The 21,123-nt window shown below is 44.5% G+C and overlaps 1 protein-coding gene across 3 annotated transcripts in view; it reads right to left on the bottom strand.

The window, feature by feature from the left end:
* Positions 1-21,123, bottom strand: part of HEG1 (heart development protein with EGF like domains 1) — a 90,332-nt gene that overhangs the window by 7,607 nt on the left and 61,602 nt on the right. For all 3 annotated transcript variants that reach the window (XM_032149948.2, XM_058437405.1, XM_058437404.1), the window contains 4 exons: positions 17,305-17,347; positions 17,137-17,174; positions 4,536-4,623; positions 404-578 (listed from right to left, as the gene is read on the bottom strand). In XM_032149948.2, coding sequence (XP_032005839.1) covers positions 404-578; positions 4,536-4,623; positions 17,137-17,174; positions 17,305-17,347 — 344 coding nt within the window. The remainder of the gene's footprint in view (positions 1-403; positions 579-4,535; positions 4,624-17,136; positions 17,175-17,304; positions 17,348-21,123) is intronic.

The following is a 21,123-nucleotide window of genomic DNA, read 5'->3' as shown; positions in this document are numbered from 1 at the left end:
GCCACCAATCCTCTAGTTTTAAGTACCTAACCACACAAGGTAAGCATGGCAGACAGGAGACAAAAATGAAAGGGCCCAAGGCTAAATATCACTAAATTCTTGCTCTACCTTTCAGTATCCATTCCTATAACTTAAAAGCCAAGTTTAGTAACAAGAGGGTTACTGCTACAACCACATAAATATAATGTGCTTTATGGAAATATCCTTCATACTTCAATAGCAACACTGATAAGTACCATGCAAATAGATAGACTGTAGGTAAACTGAATAGTAAATCAGAGTTTCATGCCACTACTCTTTAACCTTTAACTAACTGTAATGCTTTTACTACAACAAAACAGAATTCTTTTACTTCTCAGAGGAACCGGGGGCCCTGGGGTCATCCTGACACAGGAATACACACCGAGTAGTACACATCCGTCATCTGGAGGAGGTTTTTGGTACTTCCATTCTCATGCATTTCAATAGCTTCTCGGCCCCATTCTTGTGAGCGAGGATTTTTGGGGTATTCAGCATATGGGGACATTTGGAAATCTCCACTTTTGAAGATGAGTTTGCTTATGTCATTTTTATTCTTTCTGTGGGATACAGAAATATTTGTAAAGCTCAATTCTATAAAGAAGTGATATCTGTGAAAGCACCAACTATGATTTTATAATGTAAATTTAACTGAAAGCTATCATTATATTTATTTGTAGCTGCCCACTGAGTAGTATTATTATTGTTGTTATTTGGTATTTTCCTACAACAAGTAAATATGCAGTTAGGTGCAAAAAAAGATACAAAAAGTCTTCCAACCCCAAAGGGCCAGATTATCAGGGAGTGGGGGAGAAAAACAGTGGCATTAGGGCAGATTTAGACTCTTCTACAGGACAGAGATCACTGTGTCTTGGGGGTGGCCAGGAAAACAAGGGTCATAAATTCACAGAATGCTGGAGCCAGAGGGGCCCTTAGACTCATTCTAGTCCAGTGGATCCCGAGCTGCCCAAGCATCAGAATTTACATGGGAAGAGTCTGGGTCTCCCCCAGATTGACTGAATCAGGAGCTCTGGGGATAGGATGGGGCAGCTCCAGCTCAGTAAAGAGACCTGACTTGTCTTCTGGGTCACCTTTTGCTACTAGAAGGTTTGGAACTAGAATTCAGGCCTTCAACTCCCCAGGCAGTGCTCTTTCTACTACAAAAAGCAAATATTTCACAAGTCATAAAAACAGAATGGTTTATGAAAAAGCCCACCTATTTATACACCTGTACAAATTCTCATTTCAGCAGGTTACAGAAATGCTACTCGTGAGATTTCACTGACTGCGAATTGTTGGAATCTGTGTTCTTCACCTATCTAACCGGCCCAGGATCAGAAATTTTAAATTATATTTGTCACAGATAGGATGATCTGAAGTCTTTTTCTTTCTACCTCACTTAAACTACAAATAAGTTTTCTAGGGAAGGCAAAAAGTGACTCAGGGTCATAAAACCAAATGTCGAGCATGTGGCTTAGGCGCTGGCTCTTTGTAGAAGTTGGGAACAGACCTGCCACTGTGTTGCTTCCTGGTGGGTGGGATACCTGGGCTCAGACAATGACATACTCATGCACAACTACCTTCTCTTCTCAGGAGCCAGCAGACACAGGCTCCTTCCCCAAATGGGTACACCACACAGTACAGAACACATAGCAAATATGAATATGAAGCTTCTGTCCCTTGAGCGCTCAGGTTATGTCCCTCTAGGTAACCATTCCTAGTCTCATCCCCTGAAGTTTATTTCCACTCATATGGTTTATCTTTGATGATTTGATGGCAATTTGGAAAATGATAGGCAAAGGCTATACCATAAGGCCTGCATTCCTAGTTGGGCAGTTAGGGCACATTGCTCTCTGCTGCCTTTTTGGAGATGGAGAATATCTTAAAATGTCCTTTATGTCAACGGTAGAAAAGATAACTAGCTATTTTGGGAGGTTCCCCCCATCTGTTACATCTAGATAATTCCTGCCATTATTATCATCTAAGTCAGAGGTCATAATTTTCCCTTATCTGAATAGATCATCACAGAGAGGGGGAATCAATTTCCTTCTTTCCCTTCCTTTTCCAATAGAAACCCAATCTCAGTGGCTTCCAGGAAGCCCAAAGCATCCGATTGCTGCTACAACTTCTCTACTGCAAAAATATTTCATCTTTCTTTCTTTGTCTGCTTCCCTCTCTGTACATAGCTTTACTGAGAAACAGTTCACATATCATACAATTCACTCATTTAATGGTTTCTGGCATATTCAGACTTGCGCAACCATCATCACAATTTTAGAACAGTTTCATCACCCCAAGAAGAAACCCCATACCCCTTAGCCACCATCTTCCAGTTCTCCCCTTTTCCCCACCACCCTGGCCCTAGACAACCATTAATCTACTTTCCAACTCTATTAGATTTGCCTATTTCAGATAAGTCATATAAATAGAATCATACAATAGGTGGTCTTTTGGGACTGGCTTGTTTCACTTAGCATATTTTCAGGGTTCACCCATGTTATAGTATGTATCAGTACTTCATTCATTTTATGCTGGAATCATATTCCATTGTAGAAATATATCATATTTTGTTTATCCATTGACGAACATTGGTAGAGTTTTCGCCTTTTGGCTATTGTAAATAATGTTGCTGTGAACATTCATGTGAAGTTTTTGTGTGAGTATACCTTTTCACTTCTCTTAATATACCTAAGAATGGAAGTGCTGCGTCCATTGGTAACTCTGTCTTTAACTTTCAGACTTTTTCAAAGTGGCTGCACCATTTTACATTCCCACCAGCAGTGTATGGGGGGTTCTAATTTTTCCACATCCTCACCAATGCTTGTTATTTTCTAGGTGTTTTTTTGTTTTGTTTTGTTTTGTTTGAGACGGAGTCTGGCTCTGTCACCCAGGCTGGAGTGCAGTGGCATGATCTCAGCTCACTGCACCTTTGCCTCCCGGGTTCAAGCAATTCTCCTGCCTTAGCCTCCCGAGTAGCTGGGATTACAGGCATGCACCACCACACCTGGCTAATTTTTTTATATTTTTGGTGGAGACAGGGTTTCACCATGTTGGCCAGGCTGGTCTTGAACTTCTGATCTGAAGTGATCCACTCACCTCGAACTCCCAAAGTGCTGGAATTACAGGCTGAGCCACTGTGCCCAGCGGCTATTTTCTATTTTTTTTTTTTAATAGCCATCTTAGTGGGTGTGAAGTGGTGTCTCATGGTGGTTTCGATTTGCATTTCCTAGGTGACTAATGATGTTGACTATCTTTTCGTGTGTGCTATGATCGGGATATAGTTTATCCCCACCCAGTCTCATGCTGAAATTTAATCCCCAGTGTGGAGGTGCTAGGGGATGGGGCCTACAGGGAGGTGTTTAGGCCATGAGGGCAGATCTCTCATGAAAAGACTAATACCTTTCCTGGGAGAGCTGGTTGTTCAAAAGAGCCTGATACCTCTCCCCTAGTCCCCCACCTCTTGCTTTCTTTCTCATCAGGTGGCTCCCTTCATCTTCCTCCAGGAGTGGAAGCAGCCTGAGGCCCTCACCAGATACAGATGCCCAATCTCAAACTTTGCAGCCATCAGAATTGTGAGCCAAATAAACCTTTTTCTTTAGAAATTACCCACTGATATGGTTTGGCTATGTCCCCATCCAAATCTCATCTTGAATTCCCACATGTTGTGGGAAGGACCTGGTGGGAGATGGTTGAATCATAGGGGTGGGTCTTTCCCATGCTGTTCTCATGATAGTAAATGAGTCTCATGAGATCTGATGGTTCTATAAGGGGGAGTTTCCCTGCACAAGCTCTCTGTTTGTCTGCTGCCATTCACGTAAGACATGTCTTGCTCCTCTTTGCCTTCCACCATGATTGTGAGGCTTCCCCAGCCATGTGGAACTGTAAGTCCATTAAACCTCTTTATTGTGCAGATTGCTCAGCCTTGGGTATGTCTTTCTCAGCAGTGTGGAAATGGACTAATGCACCCAGCCTCAGGAATTCCTTTACAGCAACACAAAACGGACTAAGACAATGTGCTTACCGGCCATCTGTATCTCCTCTTTGAAGGAATGTCTATTCAAGCTTTTTGTCCAGTTTTAAAATTAGGTTGTTGAGTTGTAAGAGTTCCTTCTATATTCTAGATACAAGTCCCTTATTAGACACAGAATTTGCAAGTGTTTTCTCATGCAACCCATATTTGCAAGCATGGGTTGCCTTTTCACTTTCTTGATAGTGTCCTTGGGAGTACAAAAGTTTTTAACTCTGATGAAGCCCAATTTATTTCTTTTTTCATTTCCTGCTTGTGTTTTCGGATATTCTTTTCTAATAAAGAAAATGAAGTTCCATTTACTCCCCTTCTTTTTCCTCACAGGCACCAACTACGATGAATTCCCTTTCTCCTTTTTTAAAAATGGGTTAGTCACACATTATGGTTTAATATTGTGAACCATCTCAAGTATCCGGTAAAAGAATACAAACTGACCCTTGTATAGCACAGGCAAAGGAACAGGATTGGAGTCTGAACTCTCATCACTTACCTGCAACAGGTAACAATCAGTGCGATGCCTAGGATGAGCAGGAGCCCACCTCCCGCGGCTGCAATCACCACAGTGATAAGCTGATAGGCTAAACGTAAAACAAACAAAAAAGTGTATTGGCTGGAGGTAATGAAGGAATCAGTGAGTTCTCAAGAATGGTCTCCCCTGACTCTACGGTCACCACCCTGCCTTGAGGGGTGCCTTTGCCTACAACTTCCTACTCTCTGGCAAGGGATCCTCAATGGCTATCTCCAAGGCTCTCCATATTAAGAAAAGTTTTTTCTTTTTTTTTTTTTTCTGAGACAGAGTCTCGCCCTGTCGCCCAGGCTGGAGTGCAGTGGTACAATCTTGGCTCACTGCAACCTCTGCCTCCCGGGTTCAAGCGATTCTCCTGCCTCAGCCTCCCAAGTAGCTGGGACTACAGGCACGTGCCACCGTGCCCAGCTAATTTTTTGTATTTTTAATAGAGATAGGGTTTCACCGTGTTAGCCAGGATGGTCTCAATCTCCTGACGTTGTGATCCACCCGCCTCGGCCTCCCAAAGTTCTGGGATTACAGGCATGAGCCACCGTACCTGGCTGAAAAGCTCCCTTTTCTAAGTCACTCCTAGGATGGTGGTGGCTCCTAACTTGTACCTGTGCACCAGCCCCTGATGACATTTTCACCAACCCACGGTAGAAAGAGAAATATAAATGTGAGTTATGAGTTTTTTAAAAACTTAATTTGTTCCTTTTTGATAACTGTTCTATAATCTAAGATTTTTGTCCTTTCTACTTTTCTCTCTCACTTAAGATGGATGCCTTTTATCATATGTAAATTATGCCTCAGTAAATCTGATTTTTATTAAAGTAATGGATGAGCCCAGGAGACCAAGGTTGCAGTGAGCCAAGATCAAACCACTGAACTCCAGCCTGGGTGACACGGTGAGACTCTGTCTCAAAAAAATAAAAATAAATAAAAAAGTAATGGAGATAATGCAGAATCTTTTCTTGGCCACTTCCCACCCTTTGGTGTTGTTTAATTTTTTGAGTTAATGGTGATAGTAGATGTAAAAATTCTTTTTTTTTCTTTTTTTTTCCGAGACGGAGTCTTGCTCTTGTTGCCCAGTCTGGAGTGCAACGGTGCGATCCCGGCTCACTGAACCTCCGTCTCCTGGGTTCAAGCGATTCTTCTGCCTCAGCCTCCTGAGTAGCTGGGATTACAGACACGTGCCACCATGCTTTGCTAATTTTTTTGTGTTTTTAGTAGAGACGAGGTTTCACAATGTTGGCCAGGCTGATCTCGAACTCCTAACTTCAAGTGATCTACCCGCCTCGGCCTCCCAAAGTGCTGGGATTACAGACTTGAGCCACCATGCCTGGCCTAAAAATTCTTGATTCAGTTCTAGATTTTTACTTGATAAAATAAAAAGGAGGCAACCCTAGGTTAGACTCCCCAATTTTATAAGGAACATTACTGATCAGTTAAGTCCAGAGTCTGGGAATCACTGCGTCAACCATGCTAGGGACTGAGTAGCTCCTCAATAAATACACATCAAATTTAATTACCAGAAATTAGCAGTGATTTAAGCAAGTACATATCATATGTAGAAAGCAATATTAAAAGCTTTAATTAACTGCTTTTATATCTATGTGTTTCTGGTAAAATCATATCTTCAATAAATTTTATTAAATATTCCGATTGATTTTTTGATTGTGGAAATATAAGAAAATTGTGTTCTCTAGTTGTAGGATCCAGGATGAAACACCAGTAGCCAGATTCTCGATAGTAAATTAAGATTGGAGCTTGTAATCCCAGCACTTTGGGAGGCCGAGGCAGGCAGATCACGAGGTCAGGAGATTGAGAGCATCCTGGCTAACACGGTGAAACCCCGTCTCTACTAAACAAGGATGTAAACAAGGATGAGGTACAGGGCTGACACCCTCCTCCCCTCCTCACCAAGCTTCTAGGGCACTAGGTGCTGGTTGAGAATGAAGACAGGCAACAGGAAGACTATGAGCAAATACAAGCCATGCAACAATTTTCCTATTCTTTTATTTAAATAAATAGCACAGAAACCTGACTATTATGTAAAACCATCAGTATTAGGATACAAAAGCCATCAGTATTAAGATACACAGGAAACAAAGCCAAGCCACAGAATAAACACATTCTCTTCCTTACCCCGCAACACATGTATTTGAAAGTTTCTTTTTTAACAAAAGTGAAGACAGAAAACAAACCTCTTGAATTTATCCACTTTTCTTCATCTCCCCCAATATGGCTCTGAGCTACCATCATCCCTTGTCTGGACAACTGCAGCTGCTTCCCAACGCATCCACCTGTGCCCAGTCTTGTCCACTCACTATTATAGAAAGCAAATCTGATCTTGCCATTTCCCTGCTTTAAAAAACCCTCCGTGGCTCCCTTTTTTCCTAAAGACCAGAGTCTGGCTCCTGCTTATCCTTCCACACCAAGTTAAATTTTCTCACTTCCAACAAAACAAGTAAGCATCCATTTTAGAAGTGACCCTTGCAAGTGGCTGCAGCTGTAGCAGCTTCCTGTTGGAAACAAGCAGTTTTGTCTAAAAAGAAACACAGATGGTGTAGACCATGCTTCTCAAACTATCTGTGGTCAAGGACCAGTTTTTGGTTTTTTTCATTTTTACAGAGTCTGGCTTCATTGTCCAGGCTGGAGTGCAATGGTGTGATCTCGGCTCACTGCAACCTCTTGCTCCCAGGTTCAAGCGATTCTCATGCCTCAACCTCCTGAGTAGCTGTGATTACCAGCACGTGCCACCACGCCCAGCTAATTTTTTGGTATTTTTAGTAGAGACGGGGTTTCGCTATGTTGGCCAGGCTGGTCTCAAACTCTTGGCCTCCAGTGATCCGCTCACCTCGGCCTCCCACGGTGCTGGGATTACAGGTGTGAGCCACAGTGCCTTGCCTGAGGACCAGTTTTTGCTTACTTGCTTGTGCTTCTGGATATCCTTTTTTTTTTTTTTTTTTTGAGACAGGTCTCACTATGTTGCCCACACTGGAGTGCAGTGGCACAATCACAGTTCACTGCAGCCTTCAACTCCTGGGCTCAAGCAATCCTTCTGCCTCAGCCTGCCAAGCAGCTGGGACCATGGGCACAGCTAATTTTTGGTTTTTGTAGGGACAGGGTATCACTATGTTGTCCAGGCTGGTCTTGAACTCCTGGCCTCAAGTGGTCCTCTCACCCTGGCCTCCCAAAGTGCTGGGATTACAGTTGTGAGCCACTGCGCCCAACCTGGATATTCTTTTTAAATAAAGAAAATAAAGTCCCATGTGCTCCTCCCCTCATCTGTCCCCACAGGCACCAACTATCATAAATTTCACTTTCTCCTCTTTTTTTTTTTTTTTTAAAGGAGTTGACTGTGGACTGATATATTTGTAAAATACAATAAAACTCTTTTCCAAGGCTCCCATGCTTGGATGTCACAGTTATGTCAAGTTAATATAAACATTTCTAAGTGCTCACTCTCAGCTTCTGTGTTATCTTGCCATGGTCCAGTAACAGTTCACACGGCAGACCACAAGTTGCGTAGCACTGGCACAGACGAGGGCTTCTCAAACTCCCGTCTGCATCTCAGTCACCCACAAGCCTTGTTAAAACCCAGATTCCTGGTCCCTGCTCCAAGAGATTTGGTTCAGTTGTACTGGGCAGGGGCTCAGAACCTCACTTCTAGAGGCTTCTATGGGATGATGCTGCTGCCAGCCAATAGACCAGACCATGAGTAGCACTGGTTTAGATTACACAGGAGAGGAAAGAGCACTGGGCTGAAAGCCAGGAGACCACCCAGCACACAAGCAGAGAGAAAGACCCTGGGAGGAACTCACCAAAATGTTTGCACAAGTTAGCACTGCCTCGGGTAATGGTGGATAATTTGCTTTCTTCCTTGTGCTTCTCTGTATTTCCCAAATTTTATTTACATATTTACATATGCACATACACACACACACACACCCCTCCCTGAAATCTTGACATTGTGTATATATACACATACATTTTTTTTGTTTTTTTTTTGAGATGGAGTTGCCTAGGCTGGAGTGCAGTGGCACGATCTCGGCTCACTGCAACCTCTGCCTCCTGGGTTCAAGCGATTCTTCTGCCTCGGCCTCCTGAGTAGCTGGGACTACAAGTGCGCGCCATCATGCCTGACTAATTTTTGTATTTTTAGTAGACACGGGGTTTCAGCATATTGGCCAGGCTGGTCTTGAACTCCCGACCTCATGATCCACCCGCCTCGGCCTCCCAAAGTGCTGGGATTACAGGCGTGAGCCACCACGCCCAGTCATATACATATTTTTTAAAGAGTACATTTGAAGTTCTTTGGCAGCCATGTCACTGTAACCTTGTAATATCCTCCACAGATCTTCTTAAAATCATTCTACAACTGATCTTTTGGGGTTAAGTACTGATTTTAGATTTATGATGATGTAGAAGTGCACAGATTTGAATAAGTGCCAACTGAAGCGTTTCCTATCTTCAGAGGTGCTCTGAATATTTAGGTGAGACAGAGGCAGTGAATGTCATCTTAGGCTTGTCTGTCCTATCCTTTTTAGTGTGAAAAGATTTTCTGGAATGAAGAGCTTGGAATTTTTAGTCCTACTTTCTTCTGGGCATTTGTTGACATTTCAGTCTTTCTCAAGCAATGGCTCCATGTTTCCCTTACTCTTCACAGCTTGACATTGTTGTCATCACTGTTAGCATCTTTCATCAAACCAACAGCACATTCTGGGCCTTAGCCTTTCCCCAGAGTCATATGTGTCTATGTTTATATGCTTATTTGGATGGGATCTACTGGACTATCTGCTTAGCCACCCCCCTTCTGAGAACTGTGCACCTCCTTCCATCTGCAGCCGGGGATGGGCACACTCGGACATGTAACACCATCACCTGGACACAGCTCACTGGTCCTGGAATAAACCCACCATCCAAAGTGGATCAATTAGTTACTTCCCAGGAATTTGGGAAAAGAGGGCCATCACTTTCACAATTGCTGAGCTAGAGACCTCCCCACCCCCGACCAAGAGCTGTTTGGTGACCCTATTTTCCATCATGTTATCTGGGAAGGAGAGCCTGCATACAGATACACGGCAAAGAGCGGAGACGAGACATGAGGATGCAGTCATGGCAACATGTGCTCTCACAGGAAGCCCCTCGCTACCCCCAGCTGCTGAGCTTCCTTCCTCCACTTCCTTGGTTCCTTCCACTCCTGATGCCAGGATTCTTCCAATAAACTCTCTTTGTTGCTTAGGCTAGCTAGGCTTACTTACTCCAGGAGAACCTTAGCCAACCTTCCTTTAAGATTCTTGAATACATTACAGAATTTTCTAGGTAGCCACATTAGTTTTCATCTTACAATGCATTCAGTTCTCTCCATATTTTTCCTCACTAAGCTCACTCGTGATTTATGGTTAGAATTTTGCCTTTTATTTTTTAATCTTTTTTTGAGACGGTCTTGCTCTGTCACCCAGGCTGCAGTGTAGTGGCATGATCACAGCTCACTGCAACTTCGACACCCCAGCTCAAGTGATCCTCTCACCTCAGTTTCCCAAGTAGCTGGGACACTAAGGGCATGCCACCATGCCTGGCTGATTTTTTTTTTTTTTTCAGAGATGAGGTCTTGCTATGTTGTCCAGGTTGGTCTCAAATTTCTGGGCTCAAGCAATCCTCCTGCCTCGGCCTCCTAAAGTGCTGGGATTACAGGTGTGAGCCACTGCACTCAGATGAATTTTGCCTTTAAAATCTTTCCATTCCTCTTCCATCTCTGTTCACAGCACTCTCATTTTCCCCTGCACCTTCTGAAATTCACCTTTTGCAAGTCTACAGCCAGGGTGTGAACATACCCAGTGCCCACCACTCTCCACTGTGACAGTGCCCCACATGATTCTGTCACTTTCTCCTGATGTTTTATACAACTCTATCCCTTCCACCTCACCAAATAGTCCTCGCTAGCAGAAGGGCTGGGTACAGAACAGCAGTTCCCTCTCCCCAATCCCTGCCTTACCCCATTTGAAGTGAAGGGAGGCCAGTCAAGACCGAGAAAAATGACTGCTTTTAGCTAAATGAGACTTCCAGCTGCCTTCTGGGTAATATTAATAGATTCTCCCTCCTTCCTCCTAAGCAGTTTAGTGCTGTCTTCCCAGATGTTTGCTCTGAGTGACTCCCACCAACACACAGAATTTCCATCGGTCTAAGTCTTTTATAACCCAAGGCAACAACTGGGTGAACACAACTGAAAGACACCTTCTACACCTGCCATCGGACCATGGGTTGGGCTGGGAAGACAGTGCAGAATGATATTTAAGCGGAATGTCTGGCTTCACGGGAAGAGGGCTGTCAGTGGGGAAGGCAGACTCTCATTCCCTGCTGGCTATGCTGGGAGGCTGTGAGGAAGGGGTCTCCTCTGAAGAGGTGCAGACGCTTTGAATGAAAGGATGACCTACAAAAGAGACATGTGGCAAATATGAAAGAGGGATGGAAAAAAATATCTGTGACCAGAAAAAAGTAATCTAGGAGAATTATGTGAGCTCTATGATCACAAAATGACAATAACCATAAAACAGGAAAATGGGGCCAGGCATGGTGGCTCACACCTGTAATCCCAGCGCTTTGGGAGGCTGAGGCAGGTGGATCACCTGAGTTCAGGAGTTCGATACCAGCCTGGCCAACATGATGAAACCCTGCCTCTACTATAAATACAAAAAGTTATCCAGGTGTGGTGGGGGGGGGGGCCTGTAATTCCAGCTACTCAGGAGGCTGAGGTAGAATCCCTTGAACCCCAGAGGCGGAGGTTATAGTGAGCCGAGATCGCGCCATTGCACTCCAGCCTGGGCAACAAGAGTGAAACTGTCTCAAAAAAAAAAAAAAACAAAAAACAAAACAAAAACAAACAAACAAACAAAAAACAGAAAAATGGCTTAGATGACAGGAATATTTTAAAAAGAGACTTTTGAAAGGCAGTAAGAGGGGAATGGTTAAGCAAATTACAGTATGTCCATAGAGCAGAATTCCACAGGACTATCAAAAGTAACATAAAATTATGTAAGTGAAAACATTCCACAGTTTACTAGGTTTAAAAGCAGGTTACAGAACAGTATGTTCAGTGAGATCCAATTTCTGTTAAAAAGACATACACATATATATCTCTGGAAAAATATATAATACCAGTGTTTCTCAAACTTTAATATGCATACGAATCTGCATATTAACTAAATTTATGGGCCTGGTGAAAATTCAGATTCGGATTCAGTGGGTCTGGAGTGGAGAGCCCGAAGCTGCTCATTTCCCACAAGCTCCAAGGTGACATGGATCCTGCTGGCCTATGCCCCACACTTAGTAGTAAGGAAACGCGGTGAACATAGTGTTTAACGGGTGGTGAGATTGTTTACTTTACTCTCCTCTTCCCTTAACTTCTATTTTCTATTAATTTGGGTTAAAATAGGGGAAATTAATGGGCATGTGCTATATTGTTATTTTTTTAAAAAGGAATTTATTTTAAAAATAGAAAAAAGGCTAAACAACCTAAAGTGTCATGAGAGCAATTATGAAACTGTGAGGAGGAACCAACGTAAACTTCCAGCAACAGAGGAAATGTGCACGCCCTGAGAAAAGGGTGGAGGCAAGGGGAGAGAGAGACACATCTGATGACACATTCCTAAAAGAATTCTGGGGCCATCTGGCAAATGGTATATTTGCTGTTGGAATTGGTGGAATCTGGGATATAAACAGAGAGATATTTTACGTGTCTAGAAAATTAAAAGGAGAGCAGTGATAAGAAAGGTGCAGGCCTGTGCTGCCCAGGAGTGGGGGCCCTGCTCCAGCAGGGGGTGAAGACTTGAGAGAAAGGCTTGTCCTGCCCTTTCCAGATATTTATTCATTTTATTTTTTGAGACAGAGTCTCGCTCTATGGCCCAGGCTGGAGTGCAGTGGTGCGATCTTGGCTCACTGCAGCCTCTGCCTCCCAGGTTCAAGCGATTCTCCTGCCTCAGCGTCCCGAGTAGCTGGGATTACAGGCATGTGCCACCACGCCCAGCTAATTTTTGTATTTTTAGTAGAGACGAGGTTTCACCATGTTGGCCAGTCTGGTCTCGAACTCCTGACCTCAAGTGACTCTCCTGCCTCGGCCTCCCAAAGTGCTGGGATTACAGGCATGAGCCACTGTGCCTTGCCCTTTCCAGTTTCTCTGTAAGGAGCAAGGACTGAAATCTGGGCACAAGTAGAAAGTGAACAGAAACTTTTGAGGGGTAGGACATAGGTTATGCCTAATGCCAAAATCTACTGGAGTTGGATGATGTGTGCTTGGCTGGAAAAAGCCAGCCTCCCCAGCCTCACTGGGCTTGGGTAGAGCATGTGCCCTAAGAAGCCTACATAGAGAAGAAGCATTTCTTGCCTACGAAAAATCCAGCCTGAGTCACAGCCCCAGGAAGGCCCCTGCTGTCTTGGGTGGCAATAATGGGAGTAATAATGGTGGGCAGTCAGAGCCCTGCTATTTGGCACAAAATGTTGAGTGATGAGTCACAGACTCCCAATATGCTATTACCATAGAGAGGGATGAATTCCCAACTCCTTAACCAACACCCAGGTCTGGGCCCAGACCTCAGAGAAAGAGGCAGGTGGCAAGCGCTACTTATTATCAACCACTATAATATTAACTGCCTTGCAACACTGAAACTAATAGAGATATCAAAATGATAAAGTGATATTTACATGCCATCACAGAATAACAATAGTTACCACACTAATGATAGGCTGCCGGTTCTAAAAGGTGGCCAGGAGCAAACCATCCAGACAGGCCTCTGCCCTCTGCTGGACAAAGTGACAATGACTTGGACAAATGGGAAGGAAAAGGAAGTCTGAGGAACCAGAGAGAAATCTTGGCTACTTCCAGAACCCACAAAAATAATGGAGAGGGCTTGACTTTTTCCTGACGTAAGAACTTACAGAATAGTCAATGACATAGGGAAACAGCATCCCAAAACATGTAGTACTTAATAATCTCCGAGAAAAAAATTACCAGTGCCACTTAGAATAATGCCCTGCAGCTCACACCCCTTTCCTGCAACCCTTTATCGACTCATGCTCCCTCGATGGATCACTCTTCCATTCACTGAGAAACATGAAGCATTTTCTAACAAAACTTATTTAGGAGTCAGGTGTGGTAGCTCATGCCTGTAATCCTAACACTTTGGGAGACCAATGTGGGAAGATTGCTTGAGCCTGAGAGGTTGAGGCTACAGTGAGCCATGATCAGGCCACTTCACTCCAGCCTGGGCAACAGAGAGAGACTTCATCTCTAAAAATAAAAAATAAAAACCAGGGAGCTGCCTGACCAAAGCAGGTTTAAAGTACTAGCTCATTCTATGAGAGGCCTGTCAGGGATGAGAGGCCCCAAGAGGACTGAGCAGGTCATATCTCTTACCTCCTGCTCCCTGGCTCACCCGAGGGGCACACGTGGAGAACAGGGTGGGCACACGTGGAAAACAGGGTGACCACACCTGCACACCTCTCACCTGTCTCACTGGCTCTCTCTTTCTCTGCCATCAGGTGGGATTGCATTCAGATGAGTTTTCTGCACACGTGATACAGGTCTGCTGCACCTTGAGCCTCCTGCTGCATGAAATTGTCTAAGCCTCTGTTTCTAATACTTACAATATCTTAGGATCAGGTCCGCAGGCTTGTGATGTAATCTCTACTCTTAGCCTTGAAGCATCTCTTCTGAAAGACTATATATGCGTACACACACACACACACACACACACACTCACACACACGTGTATATATATATACCATGTAGTTCTAGTATTCCAGCATTTGGGAAACAAGTCTCAAATATCCTAAATTTCTGTCTGATTAGTCAGCCTCCTTTTTCCACATCAAAACTTTATAGATTTTCTTATCTATTTTTGTGCACAGGCTACTCCATTCACCGATCAGTTTATGAGCTCTCTGTGGCTCTGTTCTGGTTTCAAGTGAGAAATGAGATGCACATGAAAAAGTGAACACACGCCACTCTGTAGACCAGGCAGCCCCTTTAAGGCACAGATATCCTCCTAAACACAAAAGCACAAACACCCTGAGCCCAGCTGAGAAACTGGCTTGCCTAAATATTGATCTTTAGAAAAGGACACGTACTGCCATCCAGACTGTTTTACATGAGCCAAATCTCCAAAATACTCAAGCCTACCCTGTTCAGCATTGACACCTAGAAAGAATTTTGACTATTCTTTAGTTTATTAAATAAAAAAGCCTAAAATATGATAACTTCCTTGCCTTATTAAACTGAGCGCACGAAACACCAGTTAGAGCGTGATGACTGGGGTCCATCAGAGTGAAGGGCCGTGCTCACATGGTTCTATGGCCCCACAGTGTCCTCTGGGACTTCTAAAGAGTACAGCGTTGTTTACTACACCACTCAGGGCTGCAGGTTGCTCCTAAAAAACAAACATCAGCCGGGCACGGTGGCTCACGCCTGTAATCCCAGCACTTTGGGAGGCCGAGGCAAGCGGATTACAAGGTCAAGAGATCGGGACCATCCTGGCCAACATGGTAAACCCCGTCTCTACTAAAAATACAAAAATTAGTTGGGCGTGGTGGTGCACGCCTGTTGTCCCAGCTACTTGGGAGACTGAGGCAAGAAAATCACTTGAACCCAGGAGGCAGAGGTTGCAGTGAGCCGAGATTGTGCCACTGCACTCCTGCCTGGCAACAGAACAAGACTCCATCTCAAAAACACAAAAAAACAAATATCAATTCTGTGAACTCCTCCCTCTCTACTCATATACCTATAAATATAATTGCTTCTAGAATTGCCTCCCTAGTCTTTCTCTGAGGCTATCTTCTGTAACCTCTTGCTAGTCTGCAGTTAAGATAAATCAGATGACCAAAGTCATCAGTAATCCTAAATGGATATGTAATTCTAAGTCTCTAGACTCTGGCCTGAGAGTAGTGCCATGCTGGGTGCACCAAGAGAGTTTTATGTCAGTTTTATATTCAGCATTGAATGTGTTTGATTTTATTTCATTATTTTTATTTTTTAGTTATGCTCAAAGAAAGTCAATAATGAAACTTGCTAATAGAAAACCTTTACGAACAAAGAAAACACCACTGAAGAAATCAGATGTAAGGTATACCATTGGGGAATAGAAACTGGGGACTTTTTTACACACATTAAATAAAATCATGTCTACTTTCCTTCTAGTAAACTTAGAATATAGTCCACTGGCACATTTGTCTGTAGGATGACAGACAAAGCTGTCCTAAACTAAAATCTTCATTGTTAGTATTTCTATTACATCCTATGATATGCTATATCCCCAAATTTAATTTTGCAGATAATTTCAATTTCTAATGTATGAATATAAGAAAATGTCAGTGCAAGCAATCTTAAATGAATCACAACTGCTTTTCTCTAAGAACTGGATTAGGTGCAAAACACGCCCTGCTCACAGTCCCCAACAACACTCTTGGCTGCTTGGCATTCCACCCTCTACTTCCACTTGGAACAGAGAGGACTCCTAAGTTTGTCTCTATCATGCCTGGTGGGACTATGCTGGAAATCTCTAAGCTGTATCCACATTCTCCTCTGTCCAGTCTGTTCTCAATGCAGCCCAAATTGCTTTCTTTAATCAAACTGCTTTCCTGCTCTAAGAATTTTGCCAGCTGCCTGACAGTTATTGATTAGAGTCTACACTCCTCAGCCTGGTGAGCCCAACCCCAACAGTTCAGACCCCATATACTTTGCCAACACAAATCCTCTACTTTCTGCCTTCCTATCTTCCTATCTTCCAGCCACGCCCACTTATACACTGTCCCCAGAACACCAAGGGCCCATGGCTGCCTCAAGACCTTTGTCTAAGTTGTTCCCTCTGCCTGGGATGTCCTCCCCCCATATCTGCCAGTCTAAATCTTTCCAACTGTTCCTTTAATTCCACTCCCTCCAAGAAGTACTGTCGAGTGTCCTCTCATTCTTCTGTGGGCATAGTCCCTGCCTCCCCGTCCCACACCCCATGTCTGGTTATCACAGTAACACTCAGCACACAGCAGGGCTATTTAGGACTGAGTGTTTCTCTCCCTGCCCAGACCTTGAGCCCCTGAACAGCACCAGTCAAGTCTTTCTCTTTGTTTTTTTTGTTGGTGTTTTTGGTTTTTTTTTTTTTTTTAAAACGAAGTGTTGCTCTGTCGCCCAGGCTGAAGTGCAGTGGCGTGATCTCGGCTCACTGCAACCTCCACCTCCCAGGTTCAAGCGATTCTCTCACCTCAGCTTCCCTAGTAGCTAGGATTACAGGCCTTGTGCCATCACGCCCAGCTAACTTTTGTATTTTTACTAGAGACAGGCTTTCACCATGTTGGCCAGAATGGTCTCTAACTCCCGGCCTCAAGGGATCCTCCTGCCTCTGTCTTCCAAAGTGCTGGGATTACAGGCGCGAGCCACCACGCCCGGCCTTTCTCTTTGTTTCCCCCAGGCCATTGGCACAGAACCTAAGAAGACAGCGGGTGTGAACTGAGGGAAGTGGGAGGAGACTGACACCTGTGCACTAACAACAGGGCCAGGCCCCTGCCCACGCATAATGGTCCACTTTTGTACACTTACGGTTTCCACAGTTGAGACCACCAAGGCCAAATGGGCAACTGCAAGCCAAGAAAGAAAAAAGGGCAATAATTAGTTTCCAATCTCAAAAGAAATAAGTGAGGCAATTTATCTAAATAACTTCTAAATAAGATTTGTAATAAAATTAGACTAAATCAACATGGAGCCTACCTCATGCAGGTTTCATTTTCAAGCCTATATCCATCTTCACATGCTGAAAGAGAAAAGGAAAACGCTTGAGCGTGTCTATTTACCTCTCCCAAACTCCCAGTTAATTAAACGCCAGCCACCCTAAAGTCCACAAGATTATTCTAGTACCAGAAGGCTGCAAATTGCTTTGGAATGATTCTCACTTAAATACTGTTCCAGCACAACTCTTTTTTTTTTTTTTCTGAGACAGAGACTCGCTCTGTCGCCCAGGCTGGAGTGCAGTGGTGCCATCTTGGCTCACTGCAACCTCCACCTCCTGGGTTCAAGCGATTCTCCAGCCTCAGCCTCCCAAGTAGCTGGGATTACAGGCATGTGCCACCATGCCCAGCTAATTTTTGTATTTTTAGTAGAGATGGGGTTTCACCCTGTTGCTCAGGCTTGTCTCGAACTCCTAAGTTCAAAGTGATCTGCCCGCCTCTGCCTCCCAAAGTGCTGGGATTACAGGCATGAGTCACCGTGCCTAGCCTCAAATCTTAACCTTATGAAGAAACTTTTCTTAACCTCTTTGTGGCTCTCAATCTCCCAGCTATAAAAAGTATTTTATTGGAGGTGCTTAAGTGAAATAAGGCAATCAAATGGCTTAGTACAGGTCTGGTACACAGTAACCACTAAATCAATGTTTTGTAGTTGTAATTATTATTATTTTTTGAGATGGAGTCTAGCTTTGTCACCCAGGCTGGAGTGCAGTGGCACTATCTCGGCTCACTGCAACCTTGATCTCCCAGGTTCAAGCGATTCTCCTGCCTCCACCTCCCAAGTAGCTGGGATTACAGGGGCCCGCCACGAAGCCTGGCTAATTTTTGTATTTTTAGTAGAGATGAGGTTTCACCATGTTGGCCAGGCTGCTCAAACTTCTGACCTCAGATGATCCACCCGCCTCGACCTCCCAAAGTACTAGGATTAAAGGCGTGAGCCACCATGTCAGGCATGTAGTTGTAATTATTATATGACCAGTGCAATTCATTTAGAAGTTCTCTATAGATGAAGAATGTCCCTTGGGGAAACTCCTTCCATCACAAAGACATATGGCTCCCCTTCTTTAATGTAAGTCAAACCTTTAACCTGATAATGGCCCTGCTGACACCCTTCCACGAGAAGGGGGAGCTGTGGGTGACATCTTCTGGGGCACAGTCCTGGTGTGTACCCAGGTTTTCGTAACAGAATGCTCACCCTAGAGTCTGTGTAGGGGATTTTGGACATATCTAGATGTGTGCTAATCGGCACCTTGCCCAAGAACAGAACTTTGAACCCTCGGGTGGTGCGGCTCATGGAACGCTGCTTCACTGAAGCAGTTGCAGCCCGGCCATTTCCCTGGATCAGCAGTTCCTGAATTTATGTGATCACAGAACATTTTCAACACAACAATAAGATGACAGAACACCATGAGCTATAATGCATGCTTGAATGGAAGCAGACAATGAAAAATGGCCTCACAGACAAATTCTCTGCTGCAAGGAATGATAAAAATGTGATTGAGGGTTAATGTAGGAGATACATTGCATAAAAGATGCTGAATAAGAAAAGGTACAGAGTGTAGAGCTGCGATACTTGATGGGATAGCAGACATGCCAATGGTGGGTTATGGAGGCCAGTAGCATGCATGGCTGGGGGTGAGGAGGGGCAGGGGGCTGGCGAGTGATGCCCTGAGGGCTGGGTCCAGCGTCCTTGTGCATGATAACTTTCCTCATGACAACGTGTTGAATGTTCTTCCTCCTACTTTCTTAATGTTAGCAGCTGAATGTCTCTGGCATCTGCTTTATTGTTACAGACTTTCTATTAACATATCACTAGAGTGTTGTGGAATACAGTTTCAAAAACACTGTTCTAAATCATCTGTAATGTGTCTCACAGCAGATATTAGAGAGCTGTGCACCTGGACGGCACTGTTTTGGCCCCACAGTATCACTTTTCCTGAGCTCCATTCTCTTGTATTAAGGGCTTTTTGTTATAAGCAGCAGCCATGGGAAAGTCCCTGTGGTATTTATTTCGGGATGTCATGGACTGCTTTGCTACAATACCACTCAGTAACCTCTTGATGAGGATGCCCCAGAGAAATTACTCTTGGCCCCATTGTTTTAAAAGACAGGGTTGCTCCTGAACAGCTGCTCTTTATTTTAGGGACCCTGACTCTTTTCAAAGTCATGTTTCCCTTTTTGTCTCAGTGTTCGGGAACCTCAGCACTTAAGTGAGGGGCCTTCTTTTAGCAAGTGTGCAGGACCCTGCTGTGTCTCGTTCTGCATATTTACTTTCCTTCTGGCCTCAACAAAACAGTCCGTTAATTTCCCCTTCGACCTGATTTACCTTTTACATATTTTTAAATCTTATTTTATCAAATCAGTTTTCACTAGGTGCTTTCACTTTATGCCACAGGTAGAGCGTAATCGCATCCTGTTTAGGGAAGGAGTAACGAGGCCCCATCTCCCAATCTTTGATACCTGAGTTCTCTGCTGGCCTCACTCAGGTGGGGCCTTCTCTAAGGAGGCATCTGAGTGCTCCTGCCTCTCCCATGTCCGGTGGCCCTCCTCCTGTGTATGCCTCTGCCTCATACTGCAGCAGGTTGTGGGAGTGGGGGAAGCTGCCCTGGATGATCTGTGGATGGCTAACGCTGCAGGGCAGCCACCAGAAATTGCTTGCTTCTTCAGTGACTCCTCCGCACCCATCTCGGCACTGAGGCAGGCTGATGTCACACCAGCCTTTTCTATTTTGAACACTTCTTCCTGGAAATGTTTTTACATCCAATCTCCCCACCCAACATTAGACTTCATCTGCTGGGTGGAAGCGCTTCACTCCATGGCTGTCATCCAGGCAGATGTAAGTTCCATCTGTTGTCTTGCCCGCGAGCTGATGGGTTGGGCTGTTTTCATTTTGTATCAGAAGTGACCTGGCTCCCTGATGTCATGATATTTCTCTATATCAAATGGGTTCATTCCATCACGCATCAGTGGTTGAGTGCTACAGTGCCGTGGCGCTGTTCTGGGGAAACCTTGTCAATGAGGTGCTCCTGTGCTCCTTAGGACCCAGCTTCTCATCTCACTCACCCTAGAGCAGCAGTCCCGTTTTTGGCACCAGTGACTGGTTTCATGGAAGACATTTTTTCCATGGATCAGCAAGGGGGTGGTCTTGGGAAGATGGTCTCAGAATGAAGCTGTTCCACCTCAGATCATCAGGCATTAGATTCTCATAAGGACCACGTAACCTAGATCCTTCACATGTGCAGTTCATGATAGAGTCCACACTCCTATGAGAATCTAATGCTGCCGCTGATGTGACAGGAGGCGGAACTCAGCTGTGCAACCCAGTTCCTAATTGCGCCTCCTGCTGTGCAGCCCAGTTCCTAACAGACCACAAACCGGTAGGGCTGGGGACCCCTGCCCCAGAGATATTCTGACCACAGAGCACTGAAGATGAAATGAATTTGGCAACAGCTAGTATATATTCCCAAACTGGGCTTCCCCTATCGCCATAAGATACAAGTGAATTCAAGTCTTCTGGACTTAAAAATAGAAATAAGTAGATGGTGGCATCTTTTTTTTTTTTTTTTTTTTTTGGAGACAGAGTCTCGCTCTGTCACCCAGGCTGGAGTGCAGTGGTGGGATCTCAGCTCACTGCAACCTCCACCTCCCAGGTTCAAGCGATTCTTCTGTCTCAGCCTCCTGAGTAGCTGGGACTACAGGCGTGCACCACCACGCCCAGCTAATTTTTGTAATTTTAGTACAGACAGGGTTTCACCATACTGGCCAGGCTGGCCTTGAACTCCTGACCTCGTGATCCTCCCGCCTC

Source organism: Hylobates moloch, unplaced genomic scaffold, assembly GCF_009828535.3.
Source record: "Hylobates moloch isolate HMO894 unplaced genomic scaffold, HMol_V3 SCAFFOLD_4, whole genome shotgun sequence".
In the NCBI taxonomy this organism is placed as follows: domain Eukaryota; kingdom Metazoa; phylum Chordata; class Mammalia; order Primates; family Hylobatidae; genus Hylobates; species Hylobates moloch.
The sequence above is the reverse complement of the archived record's forward strand: the minus strand, read 5'-3'. Positions and strand labels throughout refer to the sequence as shown.